Source organism: Cnephaeus nilssonii (assembly GCF_951640355.1).
Source record: "Cnephaeus nilssonii genome assembly, chromosome: 7".
Lineage (NCBI taxonomy): Eukaryota > Metazoa > Chordata > Mammalia > Chiroptera > Vespertilionidae > Cnephaeus > Cnephaeus nilssonii.
Genome location: NC_137078.1, coordinates 21748590 through 21770979, shown reverse-complemented (window position 1 = coordinate 21770979; position 22390 = coordinate 21748590). Strand labels below are relative to the sequence as shown.

Genomic DNA, 22390 nt, shown 5'->3' with positions numbered 1-22390 from the left:
CCTCATACAGACATGGCCTCTCCTGGACCCCGAGACCCCCACCGGACAAGGTGTCGGTGACCACAGATGGAAACTTGCTCCCTCCCTTCCACCATTTGTCTCTTGTTTTTTATTAAAGAAACAACACCAGCGGCGACGTTACCCTGCAGGAGTGACTGAACCTCCTAATCCATGATGAGGGAGGAGGAAGGAGCTGGCGTCTGGGTGTCCAGCTCAGCACATGCGTCGTCACTGGCTGCCAAGCCTGAAAGGAGAGTGGGTTCAATTCTGCTTTCGCGGTTTCCTCTTCCTGCCTCTTCTGCAAACGGGTTCGTTAACAGGGGCGCCTCGCCGTCACCTGGGGTGTTGCGCCATGAAAGTGTTGGGTGACTTGCTATTAAGACCTCAGGAGCGTTTTTTGATTAATGGCACCTAAAGGGCAGGGCCCTTTCTTACCAGAAGTAGTAGCATTTAGGACAGGGACTGGCTGTACGCCTGTGGTTGATTGACAGATGCTCTTCCTGTCTGGCACCAGCCACATGCTGTTCTCTCTGCCTTCGCCGCAGCTCTAGGTGGGCCCCATGCCCTGCACGTGCCTCCTGTGACATTACTTCCTTGCAGGAAGTCATAAATATTGGCTGACTGTCTCATGGTTGTGGGCGGTCCCCACTGCTGGGAACCACAGCCTGCCCACGGAGGGGCAGCGCACGGAGGGGAGGGAGGAGCTGGGTGAAGGAACAGCTTCTGCGACCTGCAGGCTTGGTGAGAGTGGGTCTCTTCTGATCTGGGTTCTCAGTCTCGGACACTGATGTGATCGCTTAAGATGGGCCGCTGGGATAATAGGAGAGAAGCTAATAGGAAAGTGTGAACAGAGAGTGTAGGCCTAGCAGGGAGAGGGAGAGCAGTGCTTTAGCGTCAAACAGACCTGGGTTTGGAGGCCACAGGCGTTGTAAAGATTAAGTAAAATCGCGTATGAAAAGGGTGTAGCACAGAGCCGGGTGTACTGAGTGTCTATTGTGTGGGAGCAGCCAGTGGTGGTGTGAACAGGAACCGAGGGCCCAGAGAGCCAGAGATCAGGGTGCACGCATCAGGCACCACAGGGGACAGCCGTTTGTTCGTACTATTTGGCCTCTGTTGCACGCATGAGTGCCCTGGCTGCCCACTGGAGTCCACGGTCACCTGAGCGAGGCCTCTCTCGGACTCCGTCCCCGAGGCCCCTGGTCGGACCTGGCTGTTCCTGCGGTGATCGGTACAGCACAGCCCCCCGCAGGGCTCCAGAGCCACACAGTGCAGCCTACCCGGACCGGTGTGCAGGAGGACATGGCTGGGCGGCCCACACTCACACCAGGGTGCACACTGCAGCTGGGTTTTATGGGAAGGACAGTGGGGGCCACGGCAGACGCCAGGCAGGAGTGTGGTGTGAGCGAGTCTGCTTGCTAGAGGACTCAGGCGGCCGGATGGGAGAGGTGGCCGCCGCAGGCGAGGACGCACTACTACCGTCATCGGGTGGAGAGGAGGCCTCAATGAAAGGGCGGTGGAGTGGCTCCCAGAGCGAGGTGGCAGGTGTCTGTCACACTTTCAGCTGGAAGTGGAGAGGAGGCGACTTCTGGGTAATGCCTTTTCCTGGAGAAGGGAGTAAGAGGAGACCCCGGAGGGGCAGAGGGGTGGGGTTTGAAGATATGGAAACAATTGTCTAGGCCAGTGGTCGGCAAACTCATTAGTCAACTGAGCCAAATACCAACAGTACAACGATTGAAATTTCTTTTGAGAGCCAAATTTTTTAAACTTAAACTTCTAACGCCACTTCTTCAAAATAGACTCGCCCAGGCCGTGGTATTTTGTGGAAGAGCCACACTCAAGGGGCCAAAGAGCCGCATGTGGCTCGCGAGCCGCAGTTTGCCGACCACGGGTCTAGGACATACCGAGTTTGAGGTGCCTTGAGAGACACACATGCAAAGGAAGCATAAGAACTAACATGTACTAAGGCCTACCTCCATGCCAGACACTGCTAGGCCCCGTACATATATGGTTTCCTTTTACCAGCCCTACAAAATAGGTGCAGTCATTCCCATTTTACAGATGAGGAAGTTGAGGCACAGTGAGATTAAGTAAGTTGACCAGTTACACAGCTCATAAGGGGCGAAGCCACAATTTGACCCCGGGGGGCGTGTGGGCTCAGCACCCTCTTCGGCTCTTCATGTCTGACAGCTGACCCCTGGGTCAGGTCAAGCTGCAGCTGTAGCTACAGTCACCTGAGTCCAGGATTGCTCCCAGGACCCACGGAGAGCCAGCCAGGGAGCGTTCATTGGATTAATGAGCAGGTGTAAAGACCACGTCTCTGCAGCGCCTCGCTGGGGTGAGGGAGAGGGCAACAGGCAGTGTGTGAGCATCACTGCTCAAGGCCCATGAGCCCCTCCGGGGTGCTTTGCTCAGAGGAAGGGACAGGCAGGACGAAGCAGAGTTACCTGGTTGACTGCAGCTTTAGGACAAGCCCCCACAAAGATGTGTGGGAGCAGGCAGGTCTCAGTACCAACCAGCCCCCCAGGAGGCCAACCCAGGGCCGGGAGGGGCGCAGGCAGGCATGGCAGACTTGCAGGTGGTCTGGCGAGGAACCCAAACTGTTCTTTGAGAGGCTGCCTTGGCAGGACTTAGCCGGAGCTTACTCTTTCCTAAGCACTAAGTCTAGTGTCTTAAAAATTCAGATGAACCCAAATCTTAGAAATGGGGGACATCTAATTCAGTGCCCCCACGTTCCAGACAAGGCCATAGAGGCCCAGAGAAATTCAGTGACTTGGCCAAAGTTGTCCAGTTAGATGTTGCGACCGGGAGACCGCTCCTCTGCCCGAGGACGGTGTAAACAGGTCCGAGGGGGACACACCAAGCGCCTCCACCTACTGAGAACGTGCAGCCACGCCCTCCCTCTCCTTCCGAAAGGGCTCCCTCTGGATGGAGGCCAGTTTCCTTCCCTCTTGCAAGGCAGGGCCTTTTGGGGGTTCTGCCGAGGCTTTCACTCACCTGGATACCAGCAGCCAAGCTCTGACAGTTACATTTATTAACCCTTTGCACTCGCTTGCTTTTTTCTCGATTCCTTTATTCTAATGCTAATCATATCGAGTCACACTCGACATCCCAGTGCAAAAGGTTAAGTGGGAGCTCTGGAGGTGAGAAGGCAGAGTGAGGAGGAGCCTGGAATGGGAAATCCTGCACACCACCCGCCCTCCTGCTGTGGCCACTCCTACCCAGCCTCTGGACCCGGAGCCCGTGGAGCTGAGCGCTTGCAGACACTCAGATGCAGTGCTGCAGGATGCCGACTTGCCACAGGAAGGCCAACCCAGCAGACGTCACAGCGCATGTGGTCTTCTCCGAGGCTGGAGATTCCCAGGCAAAGGAAAAGCGGCTCCCCTTGGATTGTTCTCCCAACCTCTTCCTGGACTAGGGGCCCCAGCATGCTCTGGGAGCTAGTTAGAAGGACAGACTCTCCGGGCCCCACCCTCCACCCCCCAGACCTACTGAGTTGGCACCTGCACTTTGACAAGCTCCAGGGTGATTCCCAGTGAGGGGCAGAGAGCAGCGCTGTGCTGGGTTCCTCCTTCCCAGAGCCATACTCCTATGTTTGCAGACCAAGGATATGTTACCCAGCAATTTCACCCCCTAAAGTGCAGCCAGCAAGTATTGCAGCCCCTCTTGCTCCCTCAGACCTTCGCTTTACAGGACAAATTCTCAGGCTTCTCAAGGAAGAAGTCAGACGTCAGTATTCAAAGAGTAAAATGGTCTGAGGCTCTGGCTTCCGGGCAGTGTCGCTCCAAAGGCCCCCCAAGGCACTGCTGTAACCTAAGGCCGTCTGGTGTCTGATTCTACCCAGATGCCTCTGAGCTACCGAGTTAATGCACATTCATTACTCCCAGATTACTGAAGGACAGTTGGACAGTGCATTCTAGACATTCTTAAGAAAATGTTTGGAAGAAAAAGTCCTGGCTTACAAATGTTATCTAGACAGTTAATTCACGTGCAACAATCCTTCCTTCCCCAATCACACCAGATGTATGAGGTTGTCCTGTCTCCACAACTCAGGATTTTGCTGATGGGCTGCCCTGCCCTGCCCCCCCCCCCCCCCCCCCCCGCCGCCTTCCCCAGGCAAGCCAAGTATTTCCCGTGGTTCCTGCTGGTAGTTAATACAACACAAAGGAGGCAAGAAAATGGTTTTTTTAGACTTTTTTTTTTGGATTTGTTTTTAAAGAAACTGCATACATCATCAGAGACAAACAATAATTTAAATACCATGCAGTTTCTGTATGTACAAAACCTAGGCCATAGGGATCCAGTTTAACTTGTATTCTATTTACATCGTCTTCCTCATACAGCCGTCATCTGTGGAATTAGAACACGAGCACGCGCTCCTATACAAAGACAAACTATGTACAGACACCCGGGGAGCAACTGGAAAAAGCAACCGATTTGGGGATTAACAGACAAATGGGAAGAAAAAGTCATTTCATTTAAGGTGACCTTCGCACACTGGCTGTGCACAGGGAGAGCGGACATCCACTCATCAAGCACACAGCACGATTTTCATTCAGCAAATATACACGTTCGGAAGCGGGAGAAAAATAAACTCAGAGGTTCTCACCACAACTACCGTCACACCGTTTGGTTTCTCTAATCTGACATAAAGGCTAAAGTTTTAAAGGTTTTCCAGGGCTTTGAGGGCCTTTGGGAGGAACACAGCAATTTCGAAAGAGCACGCAGGCCGGGCCGGTCGATGGCACTGTTCCGTCGTAGACGGGCGGGGAGGTCGGGGCAAGGTCTCATTTTCAGAAGGAAACATTTTGATCTGAGGAGTTTCACACTTTCCCTTTCATGATAAGAGGCCCAATTGGAAATTTATACACACAAACTAAACCTTTACTTGAAAACAGCAGCTTTTTCAGACAAGGAAAGCATTGTAAAGCAGCTAGACCGTCTCTCCCCCGACCCCCCACCTCTAGTAAATGTCAATTTGTCATCTTGGGAATTAACACACGTTTTTCAACTGTCAGAACAATGTGGCAAAAAAGAAATTTGGACAGATTCCTACAAATTTCCTCAAGATTTCAGGAAGGGAAAGGGACAGCAGAGGGGCCACGCTGTGGTCCACGGAGGTTGCTGAGCCACATACAGTGGGTTTGAAGCTACCCACATCTGGGTGGGTGCTTTCACTGGCGTGGAAGGTGCAACCCTAAGTCCTGCAAGTGGAAAACGGTGCTCTGCAGGAAGAGAAAGGGAACGTGTTCGATTCCTTCCGTGCAGTGGACTGCACAGTAGAGCACTTTGGGAGGCAGGTGGGCTGCAGGGAAATTGACTTGGGCCTCATGTCCCCAGGGAATCAGAAAGGCCCAAGAAGCAAGGCCAGCAGAGAAGCCACTGGCCTGGGTGAGAGGAGTCCAGGGCATGGAATGAGTTCCCCTAGGACTCGCTCCTGGGCCAGGGGAAGGCCTGCCCATCCTGCCAGGGCACTGCCAGTCGCCTGAAGCACAGCAGCCCGTTAGAGGAAGCGCAGACTCAGCTCTGGGCAAGGCAGGCAGCTCCGCCTGGAACACGTGCCCGCGGCAGAGAAGTCAAACGCAAGAGCCCTACATCTTCCGCCATACCATCCGCACATTCAGACGTCAGGAAGCCTTTTGGGAAGATGGTGCTTACAGCCACACATTTCCCCTGAACGGTACTTCTACTCACATCAAGAACTATTAAGATTCAGCAAAGAAGAAAGGATCTAGTGATGGGCAGCGGCATGTGCCAGGCGCTGTGAGGAAAGCACAGGACAGCTGTGCAGCGGCGGGTGGGCACTGCCTGGAGAGCTGCCCGCGCCCCCTGCACCCCCCGCACCCGCACAGCCCTGGGTGGTGCTGGCCGCAGGAGCTGCGGATGCCTGCAGAAGGTAAACGGCCTCACTGGTGGGCGCGCATCCCAGCAGTCACTCCCTTCCCACGCAGGTCGGGGTGGGGACTGGTTAACTCTTTGCTGTGAAGGCCAAGCTGGCATCCTTCTAAATCCTGGGCATGTGTGGTGGCGAGGGAACCATCACCTGGAAAGACTGTGGTAACTGTGAGACCACGGTGACGGCGGGAGGCCGGGCAGAGCTTCGCGATGGGGGCCCTACGAGCTCTGTCAGGAGGGAAAAAGGGGCTGCAATGGGCCTCATGACAGCTCTCAGGGTCTGGGGCTTGTCCTTCCTCTCACGGCACATGCTACCCTCGGGGTCCCTCAGTCAACAGAGCACTGCTTCCTATGGCCCCAGGTGAGGGGGCAGTTAGAGAAGCATCTCCAGTCACCCTTGCCAACATCACGAGGGAGAAAGGGTCCCCCCTGGAGAAACGTGAACAGGGAAGGACAGCACAAGGCGGGCACGGCTGCTGTCTGCCCAGTTCTGGCCTGTGCCAAACCCACAGAAACCCCTCAGTGCAAAGAAAGGAGATTGCAAGGCCATCACGTGGTTCTAGAGTACCAGTCCGTCAGTGACCGGAAGGCCGGTCCTTCAGGAATGGTTTCTGGCCTACATGTGTGTGGGGGGGGAGGGGCCTGTACTCGGGAGCCATTAACTTCCGAGCCACACGGTCACCAGCCCTGGGGTAGGCAGAGAAAATGAAGACCAGCAGCCAAGCGGAGTTCCCACCCCAGCCTTTATGCCCTCCAGGTGGTCCTTCCGCTCATACACGTGATGCCATAGGCGCACCTTAGCAGTGGCTGTTTGTGTGCAGAAGATCGATCACCTGTGACATTGGGCTGTTCACTGAGCAGATGACAACTCTCCCCTTCTAACCCAGAGCTTCCCGCGGGCAGCTCCGCCCCGCCCGAGGGGACAGGATGGGTGTGACCGTCACCCAGACTCCCCCAGACAAGGGCTCTTCCCCTTTGTTCACTGGAAGGAGGGTGGCTGGAGGGAGAGGACAGGGCAACTGAGACAGTGCTCCCTTCTCAGCACCCTCCTCCTGAGGGGACCCCAAACCAGAAGCCAAGCCTAATCGGCCAACCAGGTCGTTTGCTTCTCGAAGTCATTCCCAGGCCACGCCCAGTGCCTCAGCTTTCTTTGGACTTAGGTGACAGGTGCTTTTGAGGAAAGGTCGCTGGAGCCTAAGTGAAGGCGGCGCCCGAGGACCGGGGCTGAAAGTCTTCCGCGAGGCCGGGGACGGGCACGGTTCAGGATCCGTGGTGGTGCCAGCAGCTCTGACCACGGAGCGGTGACCATCGCGTTTCTCAAACAGAATCCTGATTGTGTTTCCTTTCCTTCTCCTTCTCCTTCTTTTAAAAAAGGCAGTTCAGAAGATTTACATCATGGTGGGAAGTGAATAAATACCAGCACTTATGGTTCTTATAAATTTATGTTTTGAAGACAGCATAGCACTCAAGAGGAATTTGACTGTTAAGGTCGGTGAAACCTGGGAAAAGAAACAAATGAATCAAGGCCAAGTGGCTGCCCGAGGTGTCCGGTTCCACGGCCCACCTCTTCCATCCTCAGAGTTCTTGCCTCTGACAGCAGAGGGGGGTATACATCTCCCACCAGGGCACACCCCACAGAACCCCTGAGGCCCACCCAATCCACCTTCGGGTTTGGAATAGTTTAATCAGAATTCCTACGGACTAGTCAGATGGCCCTGGTGGCCCGCAGCCCGGACTGGGCAGTGAGGTGGAGACCTCAACCTTGTGACTGCAAGTCCAGGCACCATTTCTCAGAATGCTCCCCAAGGGGAGTGTCTAAGAATTGTCAGTTATTCTGTCACTGAGTGACCCTACACAAGCTCATTATCTCTCTGTGCTCAGTTCCCCAAGCAGCACCACACAAGACCACCTGGGAGAATGACAGGGAATGAACGAGGGTTGGCCTTTGCCAACTGGCGGTCAATCGACAATGATCTTTTCTCTTCGGCTTAAGTTTTTGTGAAACCCACCTCGGGGTTAGTGGTGGTCTGGCACTTAGCTCTTCAGTTTGAATGAGTTTAAAGTGGCTTTCAGAAGGTGGCTTTCAGCCTGGGCCTTGAATGCCCCTCACCCCAGTTTCAGTGGCCACAGTGGGAACTGAATGCGAACCTTTATCTTCTCCTTCACACACCCACCACACTGCTTGGACCCAGAAACAGGCAGGTCGATTGGAAGTAGGTATTACAACTTGAGAAGGAAAAACACACCGCGATACTAACCTTGTTAGATGTCTACTCAGCTCATGAACTTCCATCTCAGTGCTTTTAAATTCATTCAGCTCCTTCCGAATGGCAGCCTGGAATGGAGAGAAGCCCATGAGTATGCCGAGGGGGCAGATGGGAAGGAGCTCACTTCTTATTTTATTTCTATTTTTTTTCCTTTGACAAAGCCATACAAAGTGGAGTTTTCACTGGGAGAAAAAAACCAATCACCTGAGATATCCGTTAGACCTACTATGACTCCCCTGCCCTTAAATCTAAACCGCGAATGATTCTGTATGGGATATTGCCCAGGGCGTCGTCTTCTTTCTCTCTTCACAGAGCTGTTTCTTCTGGCATCCATAGTGTGCACACCTGCCCACACTCCTGGGCTCCTGAGTACACACTTAAATGTCCCTGGTCAATGTAGCTCAGTGGTTGAGCATCGACCCAGGAACCAAGAGGCCACTGGTTCGATTCCAGGTCAAGGCACATGCCCAGGTTCGGGCAGAATCCCCTGTGAGGGGTGTGCAGGAGGCAGCCGATCAATGATGTTTCTCTGTCATCAATGTTTCTATCTATCTCTCTCCTTCCCTCTCTCTATAAAAAAAATAAATAAAGAAAAACATAGTTTTTAAAATAATATGTCAACCTCTCACCTTCCTTAGGTAAACAATCTGAACTTATCACAGCCACTGCAGTGCCTCACAGTAGATACTTCTAGAAGGGGAGGGTCGCCCCCCTTCCCTTTGATTTGTAAACCCTCTGCTCTTTCATGACTCTTGAAGCTGAGGCAGTATTTTTCACCATTACGGGTAGATGGGATGTCTTGAAGAACCTTAGTATATTCTACGATAAACTTGAATAACCTCATCCTTCCAGCACTGCCCACCCACGTGGCTGCAGCCCACCTGGAGGGCTGGGGAACCAGGCGCAGGGACAGGCGAGGAGGGTCTGGAACACAGGAATGCCAGGGGCAGAGGTTTTAAATGTGTGCCCTTCCACAGAGCTCTTCCTAAGGTCGGCATTTGCTTTGGTGGGAATGTCAAAGCACTGAGAGTTGGAGGCTGGAGAAGTCTTTAGGGAGCATCACAGTGGCTCCTCTTGAAAGGAAGGCACGTGAGCGTCTAAGGGCCAGTTAGAAGGAAGGCGCCCTGTCCAGTTTCCCATCCCCAGCAGCCTGGGAGGAGCTGGGTCTGCTCCCCACCCAACAGCTCCTCAGAGCTGGAGTCGCCCTTGACACCTTCCCCTTGACACCTGCGGCACCCCTACCCTTGGCAAGGCAGCCAGTGTGAGCAAGAGAACCAGGGCCAGGGTCCTCCTCTGGGGACAATACAGAAACCACCGCCTGGGGGGCAGGCTCTGTCTGGGCCAGTTCCTGGGGCCTCACCGAGTTCCTGCACAGGGAAGAGATGGTGCTGCATTTAAGAGCAGGGCAGAGTTTTCCACTCTTCAGGACCTATGGGTTGACCCCATGTGGGAGGCCTCATCAGTTTCCTGACGTGCAGCGGCTCCCCTGCCCTTCCCAGCCCTCCAGTTCCTCGTGGTGACTGGACTAGAATCACAAACAATGACCAAGCAGAGTTTAATTCCAATACGAGGTCTAATGGGCAGGGAAGAATGGCATCATGTGCATCACTGCGTTTCTTATAAAACAAACTCAACTTCAGATTGTTTGTATTCTGCTTTCTAGTCGATGGAAGTTTAGTGCAGGGACATGTTTTGCTGTCTTTGTGGTTTGTGTCTTTGCCAGGACAGTGGCCTCAGCCCCTTTTGGTTTTGGGACACCCCTGTGGGTGCTACAGCCGGTGGCTCTACCCAGAAGGTCAGCGGGGTGCCCCACAGGTGCTGTTCTTTTCTCTGGGCAGCATCTCCCACACTGCCTTTCCTTCTCCCATAAAACGGCACAATATTACGTGTCCGTCTTGCTCCTTCTCCGGAGCGGTGAGGAATCAATTCAGTGACCGCTCCCAATTATCTGGAGCCCTGGTGGAAGGTGGTGGGGACACGGCACTCCCAGCCTGCCCAGCGGGCACTGAGCGCTCCATTCCCGAGACCCTGGCCGTGCTTTGCTGTTCGTTTCAATGCAGCATCCCAGGCAGCAAGCAAGGAATCCAGTGTAGGGGCGAAACCTGGGTGTGGGCACCTGCCCCCCTCTCCTTGCCCCTCTCCTTACTTTGTCGGCAGCGGTGAGGCGGGTCCACGGCTTGTCGGCCCTGCGGTCATAGTCCTGGGCGTCAGCCACCTCCACGTAGTCGCTGAAGCGGATGAGGATCTTCCTTTCCCGAAGTTCTTCCACTGTGGGCCTCTGGCTGAGCTGCGGGCGGAAGAGGGGGCACGGTCATAAAGAGAAGTTTGGATCACTTGCCCACCCATGGATTTACAGGTGAGCAAAATGAGGTCCAGAGAGGCCACTATGCATCACACAGCGAGGGAGGGGCAGGGCTCCCCACTCCTGCACCCGCACTTTCCTAGGAGAGAGAGTGTTTTACTGTTCATTGAGCTACATTATTGCTGGAGCCACCTCCAGGCCTGTGCACAGCCTGGCTGTCTCTGGTAACATGCCAGTGTCTTGGTCTCTGCAAGCAGCCCGTCCTGGGGGGATGGGTGTCTGTTGAGGGTTTTCCCACATTTGTCTCATTTCTCGCATCAAGGTGACAGGAATCTTACACAAAGGTTTTACCTTATTTTGGATTTGTGAGTCCACATCTGTGTCAAATGTAGTGCTCTCTGAAAGATGGGCTAGTACTTCATTTCACATACAAAAACGTTTCAGACACAAAAACGTGGTCTGCAGGTCGGAGGAGACTCCGGTCCTCAGGAAGGTCAAGTGAAATGAAAGGCCAGCCCACGAAGGCAGAGCTAGGCCCAGTTTGTGCCAAGGAAGCCTCGGATGGGCCTTTCGGATCGCTCTGCGGTGAGGGACAGAAACTGTAAAAAGAGAACTCAACCATCTCCCGATGTCACCCTCCGACACCCTCTTTTGTGCTTCAGTCACATAAGGCTGATGTTTCTACTGCCCCCTCCTGTCCCTGGGCTTCTTTCTTCTGGAGCAACACAGCTGCCCTCTCCTTCGGATGCTGTCAATTCACGTTTCACCGATATTATTTAAAAGCAACTTTTTCTCTAGGCCCTGGGCTGTATTTAGTCCTATTAATGGAAGACGCAGTCAGATGCAATCCTACCACAATGGCCCACAGAACGCACACACACCAGGGAATCCAGCCACCTGGCTGGTCACTGTCTCATGCCGCTGCCATACACCTTCCCGGTGCCGAACGCTCCACTCGCTGCCAACGCCCCGCAAAGGGAGGCACGACTAGATGCCTGTCTGGCTGGTACTGAACAGGATGGCGAAGGGTCTACAAGGCTGCAGACAGGACCAAGGCAGCCGCAGCTCCCTCCAGGCCCGTGGTGGGAAGACCTGGGGATCAGAGGCCTCTGGGGCCAGGGCAGGGCCCACCTGCCTGGATGATGGAGCGCCCCCTCCAGGTGGTTCTGGTCCGCCCTAGAGCAGCCGTGGTTCTCCTGGGACAGGACATTTCGGCCTCAGTGCTGGCCCCTCACAGGAAACCAGAGGTTCCCCAGGCTCCACGGGCAGGGCTGTACACGACAGTGGTGGTCCGGCCTGCCTCTACACTGTGAGTGTGGGAGCTTTCATACTGTCATTAAAATACATAAAAACATTTAACGTTGACCTCGTTTACCTCAGGCACAGGAGGGTTCCCACGCAAAACCCCCAGTTCGTGCTGCTTAGGACTTGCAAGGTTTACCCCAGGGTGCTGGACAAAAGGTATTCTTTCAAAGTGTGCCATGGTACCAAAAAGTTGTTAAGCATGGAATCTGTGGTTTATATTTCTGCAAATCACGACCTGGATTTTACTAATAGCCTGTCGATGGCAGAGACTGGTGTGAACAGAAAACTAAGTGTTAGCTCTGAAGGCCAGGGAGCATTTTTCATGCCTGAGTTCCCTGGGAACCTTAGACACAAGCTCTCCAAGTCAGCAAAGCACCTCCCCAAGTGCCGAGGGAGGCGCTGAGGAGGGACTTCTGCCGGGAGAGTCTCAGGTGGTGTGTGGGCCGACTAGCCAACGGCCTCTGGACTCTGTGTGAGTGAGGGCTCGAGCGCCTGCCACGTGGGCCTCGGGAGATGTCCCTTCAGCTTGTGGCTGGTTGTAGCCACTGGGGCATGTGAACCCAGGGTCCTTCCTCAGATGCGGAGGAGGTGATCTTGGAGTCAGAGTTCATTTTCTAGGGATAGTGGACTGGAGGAAGAGGGAAGAGCAGGGGTTGGTATTACTATGTATCAACCTATGGCAGCAATGATATTTGCAACCAAATAATCAACAAGAGTAATTAATTGAGACCCATATTTCAGTATTAATATAACCTGACTGAAGTGGGCTTCCTTCTTTCCTTCCTTCCTTCCTTCCTTCCTTCCTTCCTTCCTTCCTTCCTTCCTTCCTTCCTTCCTTCCTTCCTTCCTTCCTTCCTTCCTGCCTTCCTTCCTCATCTCTTCCCATCTTTCTGTCCATTTAGCTAGCTAGCATTTTTTTTTTTTGAAGGGGGAGGAAGGCATTTATTAAAAGACAGAACACAATTTTTAGGTGAGTACCAATCTGGCTGAAGAAAAGGGCTGGTCTGTGGCTGTGAGCATCAGCCACTGTGTTTTATCGTTCTCACGCGTACATTAAAATGGACTAGAACTGCAAGGAGGAAATCCTCGGGCTGCGGGAAGTAACTGAACAGCAGCCACCAGCACTGGCATCTGGTCTTGGTGCCCAGAGCCCGGAGGTGTGGGTTCTCCACCTGCTGGGAGCTCACGTCTCTCTCCACAAAGAGAGGTGAAAGCTGCTTCTAGTCTCTCCCTTAAAACTGACCCCTTGAGGCATTTACCTTCTCTGGGAGACCTGCAAACATGATGGGCTTTCTGAGGTACCTGTCCCTGTGCAACCCACCCCAGGGGAGATGGGTGTGAGAGGAAACCCTCCTCCCTTTCCCCTTGCCAAATGATGCAATTTTTCTCTACAAAACTATATATACTTTTTAAATATGATTTTTAAAATTGATCTTAGAGAGGAAGGGAGAGGAATAGAGAGATAGAAACATCAACGAGAGAGATTGGCTGCCTCCTGCACGCCCCCTATTGGGGATCGAGCCTGCAACACGGGCATGTGCCCTGATCGGGAATCAAACCGAGAACTCTTGGTTCATGGGTCGATGCTCAATCATTGAGCCACACCGGCCAGGCTATATACTTCTTTTAAAGAGAGAAGAGTTAGCTGGATATTTAAATATTTACGTATTATTAGTTTTTAGAAACCCTAAAGTTTAGGAGAATTTTTGGGTGCCAGCAATCAATTCCAATGAACTTTATGAAAACTGGATTTTCAATTTTTTCTGAGGGCATAGACCTTTCTGTATCAGAAATGAACCTCTTTTTGATACTGTAGTCATTTCAAGGTCACACTTAGAACAAGCTAACATACTTCCCCTCCCATCGTCCTCACTACTCACTCTCAGGACAAAGGTGCCCTGTGTCCAAAGACTGGACCGGCCGTAAGGTAAAGAATCAGAAGGTGGCTGAGGTAAGGGCGCCTGGATGAAATGAGCTCATTTAGCTCTTGCTCTAGTTCCCACCAGGAGCATGCCAGCCTGTCACTGGCCTCAGGCACTTGTGTATCCTGCTCCTTTCCATTGGGATGGCATTTGGCTCATCACCAGAAGTCTGGGATGCGCTGAGGGAGAGGAGAGCGTTGAGAAACACAAGTCATCACCTTCGTAATTGGTGTGATATTTTAGGATCTTTGAATGTCTTCCTTTGCATAATATTTCTAGGGAGAAGCATCCATTAATAAACCTTTTAAAAATTAATTTTAATGGGACTCGTAACTGTCTCTGAGTTTTGAGAACCTTGGCCACTGCAGGAGGCTGACTGAAACCACTCTCGTCCGACAGAGCAGACTATTATATCTTGTGTGTCATCAATTAATTAAACTTGCCAACAGCATCCAGGAACAGCCTCAATAAGCGTTTCTTATTAAAGAGACCACTCATGTAGAATTAAATCCATTTGGGTCTACAGTGCATTGCCAAGCCAACTATTTTTGGGGTTAAAAATAAATAAAAATTCTAGTTTATGGCTTCTATCTTAAGTGCTTTTCAAACATCTTCAAATATTTATCAGTACTTTAGGCTTTTTCCTGATTCAGTACTCCAAATTGATTTAGCATAATCAAGTTAAACTGTTCTTAGTTAATAGGTAAGGAATAGTATCAGGGAGGCAAGGAAAATTCAAATGTTCCCAAGGTCATAGCAAATAACTTATATTCGAACTACTACTGCTTTTGACTATGAGTTTCCGATTGCTTGATGGCTAATGGTATGCTTTTAAAAATAAAATATTCACTGTCATTGAAAATGTAATGCACTTGACATCAAGTTGCTTGGGGGCAGGTGAGTGTCACAGAAATCAAGCACCACAGAATGTCACCAGACAAGACCGAAGGTCACGCAGCTGAGTTGACCATGCTCCCGTGGAGAGGGTCCGGGAGACTCAAGACAGCTGCCCACTCTGCCAGGGGATTCTCCCCGGGGGCCGGGCAGCTGCAGGCCACTGCGGCCAGCAGAGGGCACAGGCGCGGACGGCCGCCCTCCCTCTCCTGCCCCAGCGCTCGTGAACTTTCTCACCTTTCGAGTTAGCCTCCTCTTGATCTCTCTTTTCTCCTCTTGTTCCTCTTGTTCGTTCCGAGCTGAAAGAAACATTTAAGACGCTTTCAATTCTGTAGACAGTGTTGCACACAGGGGCATACTATGAGCCTTCGAGGCTCCGGGCCGAGCACATCACGGTTAGGAGAAGGGAAGAGAAACCTTATGTTTCCTACCCTGGCCTTGGTTCTGCCTCGGGGGACACTTTCAAACTGGCGGTGAGCAGGCTGACCTGCCTATTTTGCTTCCTTTCTGTCACCTGGGGTTTCCGGTCTCCCGGCAGCATTGCTGGGTGAGAGGTGTAGCTTGTAAGACAAGGAGGGAGGTCCTAAAAGAGCAGGGTGCTGTCAGCAGTGAGGTGGGGCTCCCTTCTCTGGACAGCACAAGGGCCCCCCTCCACTCTGCCCCAGCCTCCCAGTCCCTGCAGGGCTCATTGTGATGTGGCCCTCGGGTCGGTGCCCTGTGGGAGTAGAACCCAAGACCGGCCCGTAAGGGTGCCTGTCACCTGCGCAGAAACAAGAGGAGGAACGCAAAGGCCGGCCTGGCTGCACGAAGAGGAATTTCAAAACGCTCACCTTTCGCAAGCCCTGCTTCCATTAATTCTTTGAATCTTCCGAGAAGTCCACTGAGCATGTGTGTGGCCAGGGTGTGGGGCACAACTGCCTGCATTGGGACTTTTAAGGAGTGCCTTAGCGGAGCAGGCCCCGGAGCCTGCACGTTACCAGCTTAATACGTGGGTGACTTGCTCATCAGCTGTTTACAGAGCCGCAGCTAAGAGGGTCTGGGGAAGGGAGCAGAGGTTTGCAGGACAGAAACCGTGGGCTTATTTCTCCTTTCCAGCTAACGGCATGACCTTGAACATCACTTCCTTCTGGGAGAGGAATGGAAGCATGGCTCTAAGTATACTATTGTTTAAAAGCACGAGAGTCAAAGGTCTCTGCTTCTCACCTGCTGGATCTTGAAAAAATCACTAGTGTTTAATTGTATTTCAATAAAACTGAATTAATGTAGCGTATCATGCACACTTGCAATTCAGTCGTTTCAATATAGGGCAGATCTTTAACAGAGGGAAGCCCCTGTGCACAGAAGTGGGTCCCACCCTGCCCTCCTGTCAGCCCTGACGGCAGGCAGCAGCCACAGCCACTCCTCCCGCGGGAGGAACCATGCCGTTCAGCGCAGAGCTCAGGGGCACGATCCCTGTGGGCATCAGGATGCTGTGTGGGGGCAGCACCAGAAATGCCATGGCCTGCCGTGGGCCGAGGTCCCCACGGTAGCCTGCCCCACAGCGCCCCTAGCCACCCACACAAAAGCTCCTTCCTTTAGATGTAAAGATCTGATCTCCCTCTCAGAGTTCCTATAAAAATGCAAATTTCTTTTGGATAAAAACCCATGAAACCAGTTAGCCATTAACATCTTAGTATGCACTAACCTTACAGAGATAAATAAGTTGGGCGGCAGACAGCAAGACTCAGAAGAAGGGGAGAACCTAGACAGCTGCATTTGCAGGTGGCAGGGAGGGAAAGGTCTAGTCTGGGTGGGGGGTGCCAGGGGCTGCTCGGGCACTTGGTTAAAATGTGCAGAGTATTAGGGCCACGAGGGGCTGAGAAGCCACCAAGCCTCCCACTCTGAGTTTGTAAATGAGGATGGGAAAGCCCAGAGGATGAAGTGGCTGCTCACAGGCTACACGGCCAATTAGACAGACAGCACCACTCTTTTCTCACCAGGGTCACTGCCCTAGTGTCTGGCCCTCCTCCTTATTACTGGTCACTGGCCTCAGGCTCTAGTCAGGGCTTCCTCACCCTACCGGCCCCTTTCCAAGCCTTGAGTGGCATTCTGTGACAGAGCACAGAGCTGTCATCTCCTATGTGCAACTCCTAGGTCGCTCTCAGGGGTGGGGCCCCAAGACCACCTATGGAATCTATACCTTTAGTTCAAAGCCATTTACAAACCCAGGGTAATGTTTTCTCAGGCCAGTGATACCAAGGCAACCCCACTAGGCAACTGGGGGGAGAGGCCAGGACAGGCCCATGACGTCATCACACCTGCTGTCACCATCAGAGTGTGCTCATTGTGTGCTCAGGTGTGCACAGTGCCTCATTGGCTGCTGACAAAGCAAGCACTGACTGCAGGGCCGGCAGGGTGGGGCTGGATGCCAGACCCAGACCATGCTTCATTGAGTGCCTTGCCTAGCACCTTTGGAGAGATGGCTCCTCACATGATTTAAACTCAGAAAATAAGCTTTAGAACGATTCGATGGAGGGTCCACTAAAAATTTCTTGTTTCACAATCAGATGGGAAAAAAGAAAAGAAAGACATGTTTAGGAAACAATGTTCCAGAATGAAGGGGAAAAATAAGAGCCAACAGGAAAAATGGGTTTATTTCCAACAAGTTTTGGAACTGTGAAATGATCAAGCTGTTTGAATCTGGTCAAGTGGTTCTTTAACATGCAGCTATTTGAATAGGACTAGGAGGAGGAACTAGAAGGAAACATGGACACAATCTTCTAAGCTGCCTGGCTCTCCTGAATCTAAGCCTCCCCCAGGCTTACTCGACACGAGCAACTGCCTCTAAGATGTATTTTTCTGGATGGCAATAAAAACCCAAGGCAAGGGGCCAGCCCACGATCTCCCAGGGGTCTGGGTTAGCAGGGGGGCGGGGGGAGGGATAGGGTGAGCTGTGCCTTCAGGAAGCCAGAGGTGAGCTGGGGCTTTGACACCACCTCTTTTCAAAACCCCCGCTTTTGCTGAGAAGAACTATTTTCTGAAACCTGAAGTTTTTAGCTTCTTTGGGTGTAGGAGTCAGTCAGAGCCCCCAATGTAGTCTGGCCCATGTATAGACGTTCCTTCAGAAGACAACAGATCCCTGTTAGGCCTGTGCGTGGGGGTGAAGAGGCAGAGGGAGGAGGAAGCACATTTACCTGATTTGTTATTTTAGGAATAAATAGAAGCTTTTCTGTTTTTCTTTCTCTCCAACAACGGAGAGTTTATAATAGATCAGGTGTCAGGTTGGGGCCAAAAGTGCTTTCTTGACCATGGAAATCATCTGAAAAAGTTCTAACTCGGTTTACAGCATATTAAGCTTTCAAACCTTCGTGGGTGCCCCTTGGTAGAAATATATACATAAATTCCTAGAGACCTAGGAAGTCTGTGAAGTGCACTCTAGACTGAGAGAGGCCAGACCTAAATATAGCAGCCACTGAGGAGGGAAGCAGTGGCCCGAGGCACAGGTGGCAGGCAGGGTGCCAAGAGCAGTCACCACGCCGGTGAGAGCTCTGGAGGGGCTGCCCCGGCCCCCAGCCCTCCCAGGGGGAATGAACGGCTCACCCTCAGTGAACTATCCCACGCCGACCAGGTCTGCTGACCAGGTCAAAGACCGCAGTGAGGAAGGGGAGAGACGTAAAACCAAGAGCATTTCAGTCTGCTCTAAGTGGAAACACCCTCCCACGCAAACAGCTTTCACATGATTGGAGCGTGTGTGAGTGCGGGCGCACGTGCACAGCTGAGCATTTCTATGAAATTCTAGTTCTCTTTTCTGGAGAGAAATTAGCAGGGGATGTGCGGGTAGGAAGACAGGGTAGTGAATTACACTAAGAATACTTGTTGGCCCTCTTGCGAAACCTGTTTGTGAGAGTGGTAGCAATGGCCGAGTAGAATGTGAGCAGAGATTTTACTATTTAATTGTTGTACCCGTGTCCATGAGATACTTGATTTCTTTTAATATTATATACAGATTATGTAATATTAAAATTATATATCTATACATTTTTAAGCACCAAGTGGATTCTCTGTACATAGTCAAATATCTGTGTCCTAAACCAAACAAGGGGCTGCTTTATTTTTTCTGTCCACAGCCACAGCAACAGTGAGTGAGTTTTTCTTGAATGAGGAGGGCATTAGGCAGATACCCCAGCAGCCAGCTTGCGGGGAGGGGGCAATGAGAAATGAACACAAAGCATTTTTTTCTTGGAAATGCTTCCCTAGACTTTAAATTCATTGTTCAGAGGGAGGAGGGTTTGATCAACAGCAGCCAGATGCAACGGGAAGTCACATTTTCTAGTCCCAGGTTTCAAATGGCCATTTGCCTTATTTTTGCCTTCCATGCAGTATTTGCAGTTTTCAAGGCAATTCTGGTTTAAAGGTCACGCTAACTCACCTCACAATCCTTGGGTGACCAGTGCTCTCACAACACATTTTCAGCTTCTCTCTGACTTACAGCCCACCACAGGGAAGGGTGTCTGGAGCTTCTAAGGAGCCACGTGGATTGGAACCTGCCCTCGGTGGGGAGCTGGCCTCGGCTGTCCTGACACGCAGGGATGGAGCCTCAGCCGCCACCTTCCCAACCGTTTCCACCCAGGCACAAGGGACAGACCTTGCGGCCGGCCACTAAATCATAACTAAAGCCACCACACAAACATCAGGGTTGCCACGGGCTTAGTCACTTACGTTTCAAAATGTTCCTCTGCTCCAACTCCTCTGCAGTAGGCCTCTGGCTTAGCCGCCTGCGGAAAAAGTCCAGGAAAAGTTTTTGGACCATATCATATCCTCCTTGGGTCATTAATCTCTCCCCTCGTAGGTACATGAGGCAGAGCCGGTGGCCCGAGTTCCTGTTCCATCCTGGGCTGTGAAGGACTGACTAGACCACAGCCTCAGTTCCTCAATTTCAACCCCAGGACAGGCGCCCCACGTCACGGCACCAGCGGACCCTCCCCCTTCCTCCTGCAGGCCCCTCCCAGCCTGCTCCTCCAGTGCCTCAGGCAAGGGACTTCTCTCCACAGAAGTCCCTTTCTTTCCTTGTGGCCTCCACACTTGGGACCTTGGCCTCTGCCTTTCTCTCCAACCCTGAGGCTAGAGCCTGCTTCCTGCCGTGATTGTGCAGAGCTGTTAGAATATAAAGAGGCCCATGGCCCCAGGGAGATGCAAGAAGCTTGTCTGTCTGCAAAGAACAATAGCTGCTCTTCTTCTCATCTCCACCCATCACTACAGGCCAATTAGCCCTGGAATGACAACTGAACAGGAACCCAAGCGACACTCCTATGGCCCGGCACAGAATTTAACCATATCTAGTGAAACACACCAAGGCCATGAACCTGAGATGATGCAACAGCAGGGGGTGGGGACAGACAGTGGGCAGGCACCGCGTAGTGACCGAGTAGAATTCACCAGAGAATGGGAAGGGCACCAAAGGGGAGAACTACGTGCTTGTACACCTGTGTGACGTTCCAGGAATGGTCAACACAAACCCAGTGGGCCTCAGCATTCTGAGGCATTCGTATTTTTGAAGCTCTTGGGAATTCTTTAACAACCCCTCCATTACCCAGCATTCTGCATCCCCCATTGGGATGAGGTGTGCCGGGTAATTGTGGAAGGGGCTGGAGGCTTCTCAAAGTCTTCCTCCGGGGCCTATGGGGTGGAAAGGAGCGCTCTCCTCGCAGTAGAGGTTCTGGTCCCTCCCCAAGTATCTGCAACTAGTGTCTAAAGTGCCAGATCTTCACACGTTAGGATCTGGACACTCAGATGTCAGTGTAAATATTTTAAATTCGATGCTATTGTCACTTGCAGTTCTCTTTATTGAGCTGGGCCAGAAAACAGTTGGCTCGTGATACCCCAATATCAACACCACATGCTATAGACAGCTAGGAGTGGGCTTCAGCGCCAGAGAAAGAACTTTTGGTCAGCATTCTGGAAACTGCTAAAAACTGTATTCCAAAGCATTTTAAGTTTACAGCTGCACGTTTGGAAATTCACAGTATCGGAGGTTCTAAACTTGGACTCAGCAGTCTTGAAGTCCTTTCTGAACTGGGTTCTCATCTGCAGTTGAGATCACACAACTGAGCAAACGTCAGGGGTCTGGAATGCAGCCACTGGAGAATGGTCTGGAATGCTCCGCTGAGAATGAGCTTCTGAGAGGCTCTCAATTTATCTTCCCTAAGAAGACTTGCTTCTTTTACAGGGATGCACAGCTACCTGGATGGGGCCATTTGGTAGCACCCAGGTGTTGAATGAAGCCAGGGTTCTGAGACAATGTTTTGAACAAGCCCTCCAGATTCAAGGTGGAGCTTACTTCTTGGAAGTCAGGCTACTGTTTTGGAGTCTAGGCCCGAAGTGTCTGCAGAATTCGCCCATTGGCTCGTGCCAAGCAGCCCATCCCTTCCATTTCAGACACACTGCCTGGTTCTGTCTGGGTTTCATTTTTCTTATGGGTTATGTTTGGAGCGGACAAGACAACAGTGACTCAACTATAGCCAGAGAAAATTCTGTTATTAACCAGGCAGGCTTTTAGTCAAACACACATGATTTCTAATGAGGGCCTTCATGTTTTGTTTCTCTTGAAAGGGTCTGAGGACCTCCAGGCTAATCATAGCTGTAACATGTAGTTAAGTCCTCCTGAAGGGCATGTGCTATAATTAGCTATTTGACTTTGAAAATGAGATTCGGTAGGAAAGTGATATTTCGCCATTGTAATGACAAAGCTCTAAACAGCACAGGGGCTAAGAGGTCTGGGTTCTAGTTCTGGTCTGCTCTGAGCCTATTTTCCTTGGACAAAGCACTGGATCCTGCTGGGTCTGTGCTCTTTTTTTCTGCAAATAATAAATAGTAATTTAATAAGCTAATGCTGATGTTTTGCCTAAAATGTGCAGGCATGGTTCTAAGAACTGTATGTGTGCTAATTAATTTAATCTTCATAGCAGCCCTTTGAGGTAGTGTGGACTATCATTTCCATTGTACAAATGGGGAAACTGAGGCACAGAAAGTTGTGTTTCTTGCCCCAGGTCACATGGCTAGCACATGACAGAGCGAGGACTTAAATCCAGGCATTCTGTCTCTGTAGTCTCAATATTCTTTTTTTTTTCTTTTTAAAAAAATATATTTTATTGATTTTTTACAGAGAGGAAGAGAGAGGGATAGAGAGTTAGAAACATCGATGAGAGAGAAACATCAATCAGCTGCCTCTTGCACACCCCCTACTGGGGATGTGCCCACAACCAAGGTACATGCCCTTGACCGGAATCGAACCTGGGACCCTTGAGTCCGCAGGCCGACGCTCTATCCACTGAGCCAAACCAGTTTCGGCTGTAGTCTCAATATTCTTAACCAGTGTATTAGCTTCCTATGGCTGCTGTAACAAGTTAGCACAAATTTAGTGGCTTAAAACAACACAAATTTATTATCTTACAGTTCATGGGGCCAAAAGCAAGCGTTAACAGGAGTGTGAGCCTCTGGAAGAGGGGCAGAGTGTTCCCTGGCCTTTCTCAGCTTCGAGAGGCTTCCCGTACCCCCTGTGCCCGTCCCAAACCAGCAGAGCTGCACCTGCAACCCCTCTCTGACTCTGGCCCTCCTGCCTAACTCATTTAAGGACCCTTGTGATTACAATGGGCCCACCCAGGTTATACAGAGTAATCTCATCTCAAGAGCCTTAATCACAGCTGAAAAGTCCCTTTCGCCATCAAAGGTTACATGCTCATAGGTTTGGGGATTAGGACATGGACATCTTTTAGGGGGCCGATATTCTGTGTGCCACAACCATAATGCCTTACTAGTCAGAAGCTGCAAAC

The 22390-nt window shown here is 51.6% G+C and overlaps 1 protein-coding gene across 5 annotated transcripts in view; it reads right to left on the bottom strand.

The window, feature by feature from the left end:
* Nucleotides 1-4266: 4266 nt before the first annotated feature.
* Nucleotides 4267-22390, bottom strand: part of PHACTR1 (phosphatase and actin regulator 1) — a 287668-nt gene continuing 269544 nt past the window's right edge. For all 5 annotated transcript variants that reach the window (XM_079776162.1, XM_079776166.1, XM_079776164.1 and 2 more), the window contains 5 exons: nt 19281-19336; nt 14820-14881; nt 10306-10446; nt 8151-8227; nt 4267-7391 (listed from right to left, as the gene is read on the bottom strand). In XM_079776162.1, coding sequence (XP_079632288.1) covers nt 7376-7391; nt 8151-8227; nt 10306-10446; nt 14820-14881; nt 19281-19336 — 352 coding nt within the window. In that variant the 3' untranslated portion in view covers nt 4267-7375. The remainder of the gene's footprint in view (nt 7392-8150; nt 8228-10305; nt 10447-14819; nt 14882-19280; nt 19337-22390) is intronic.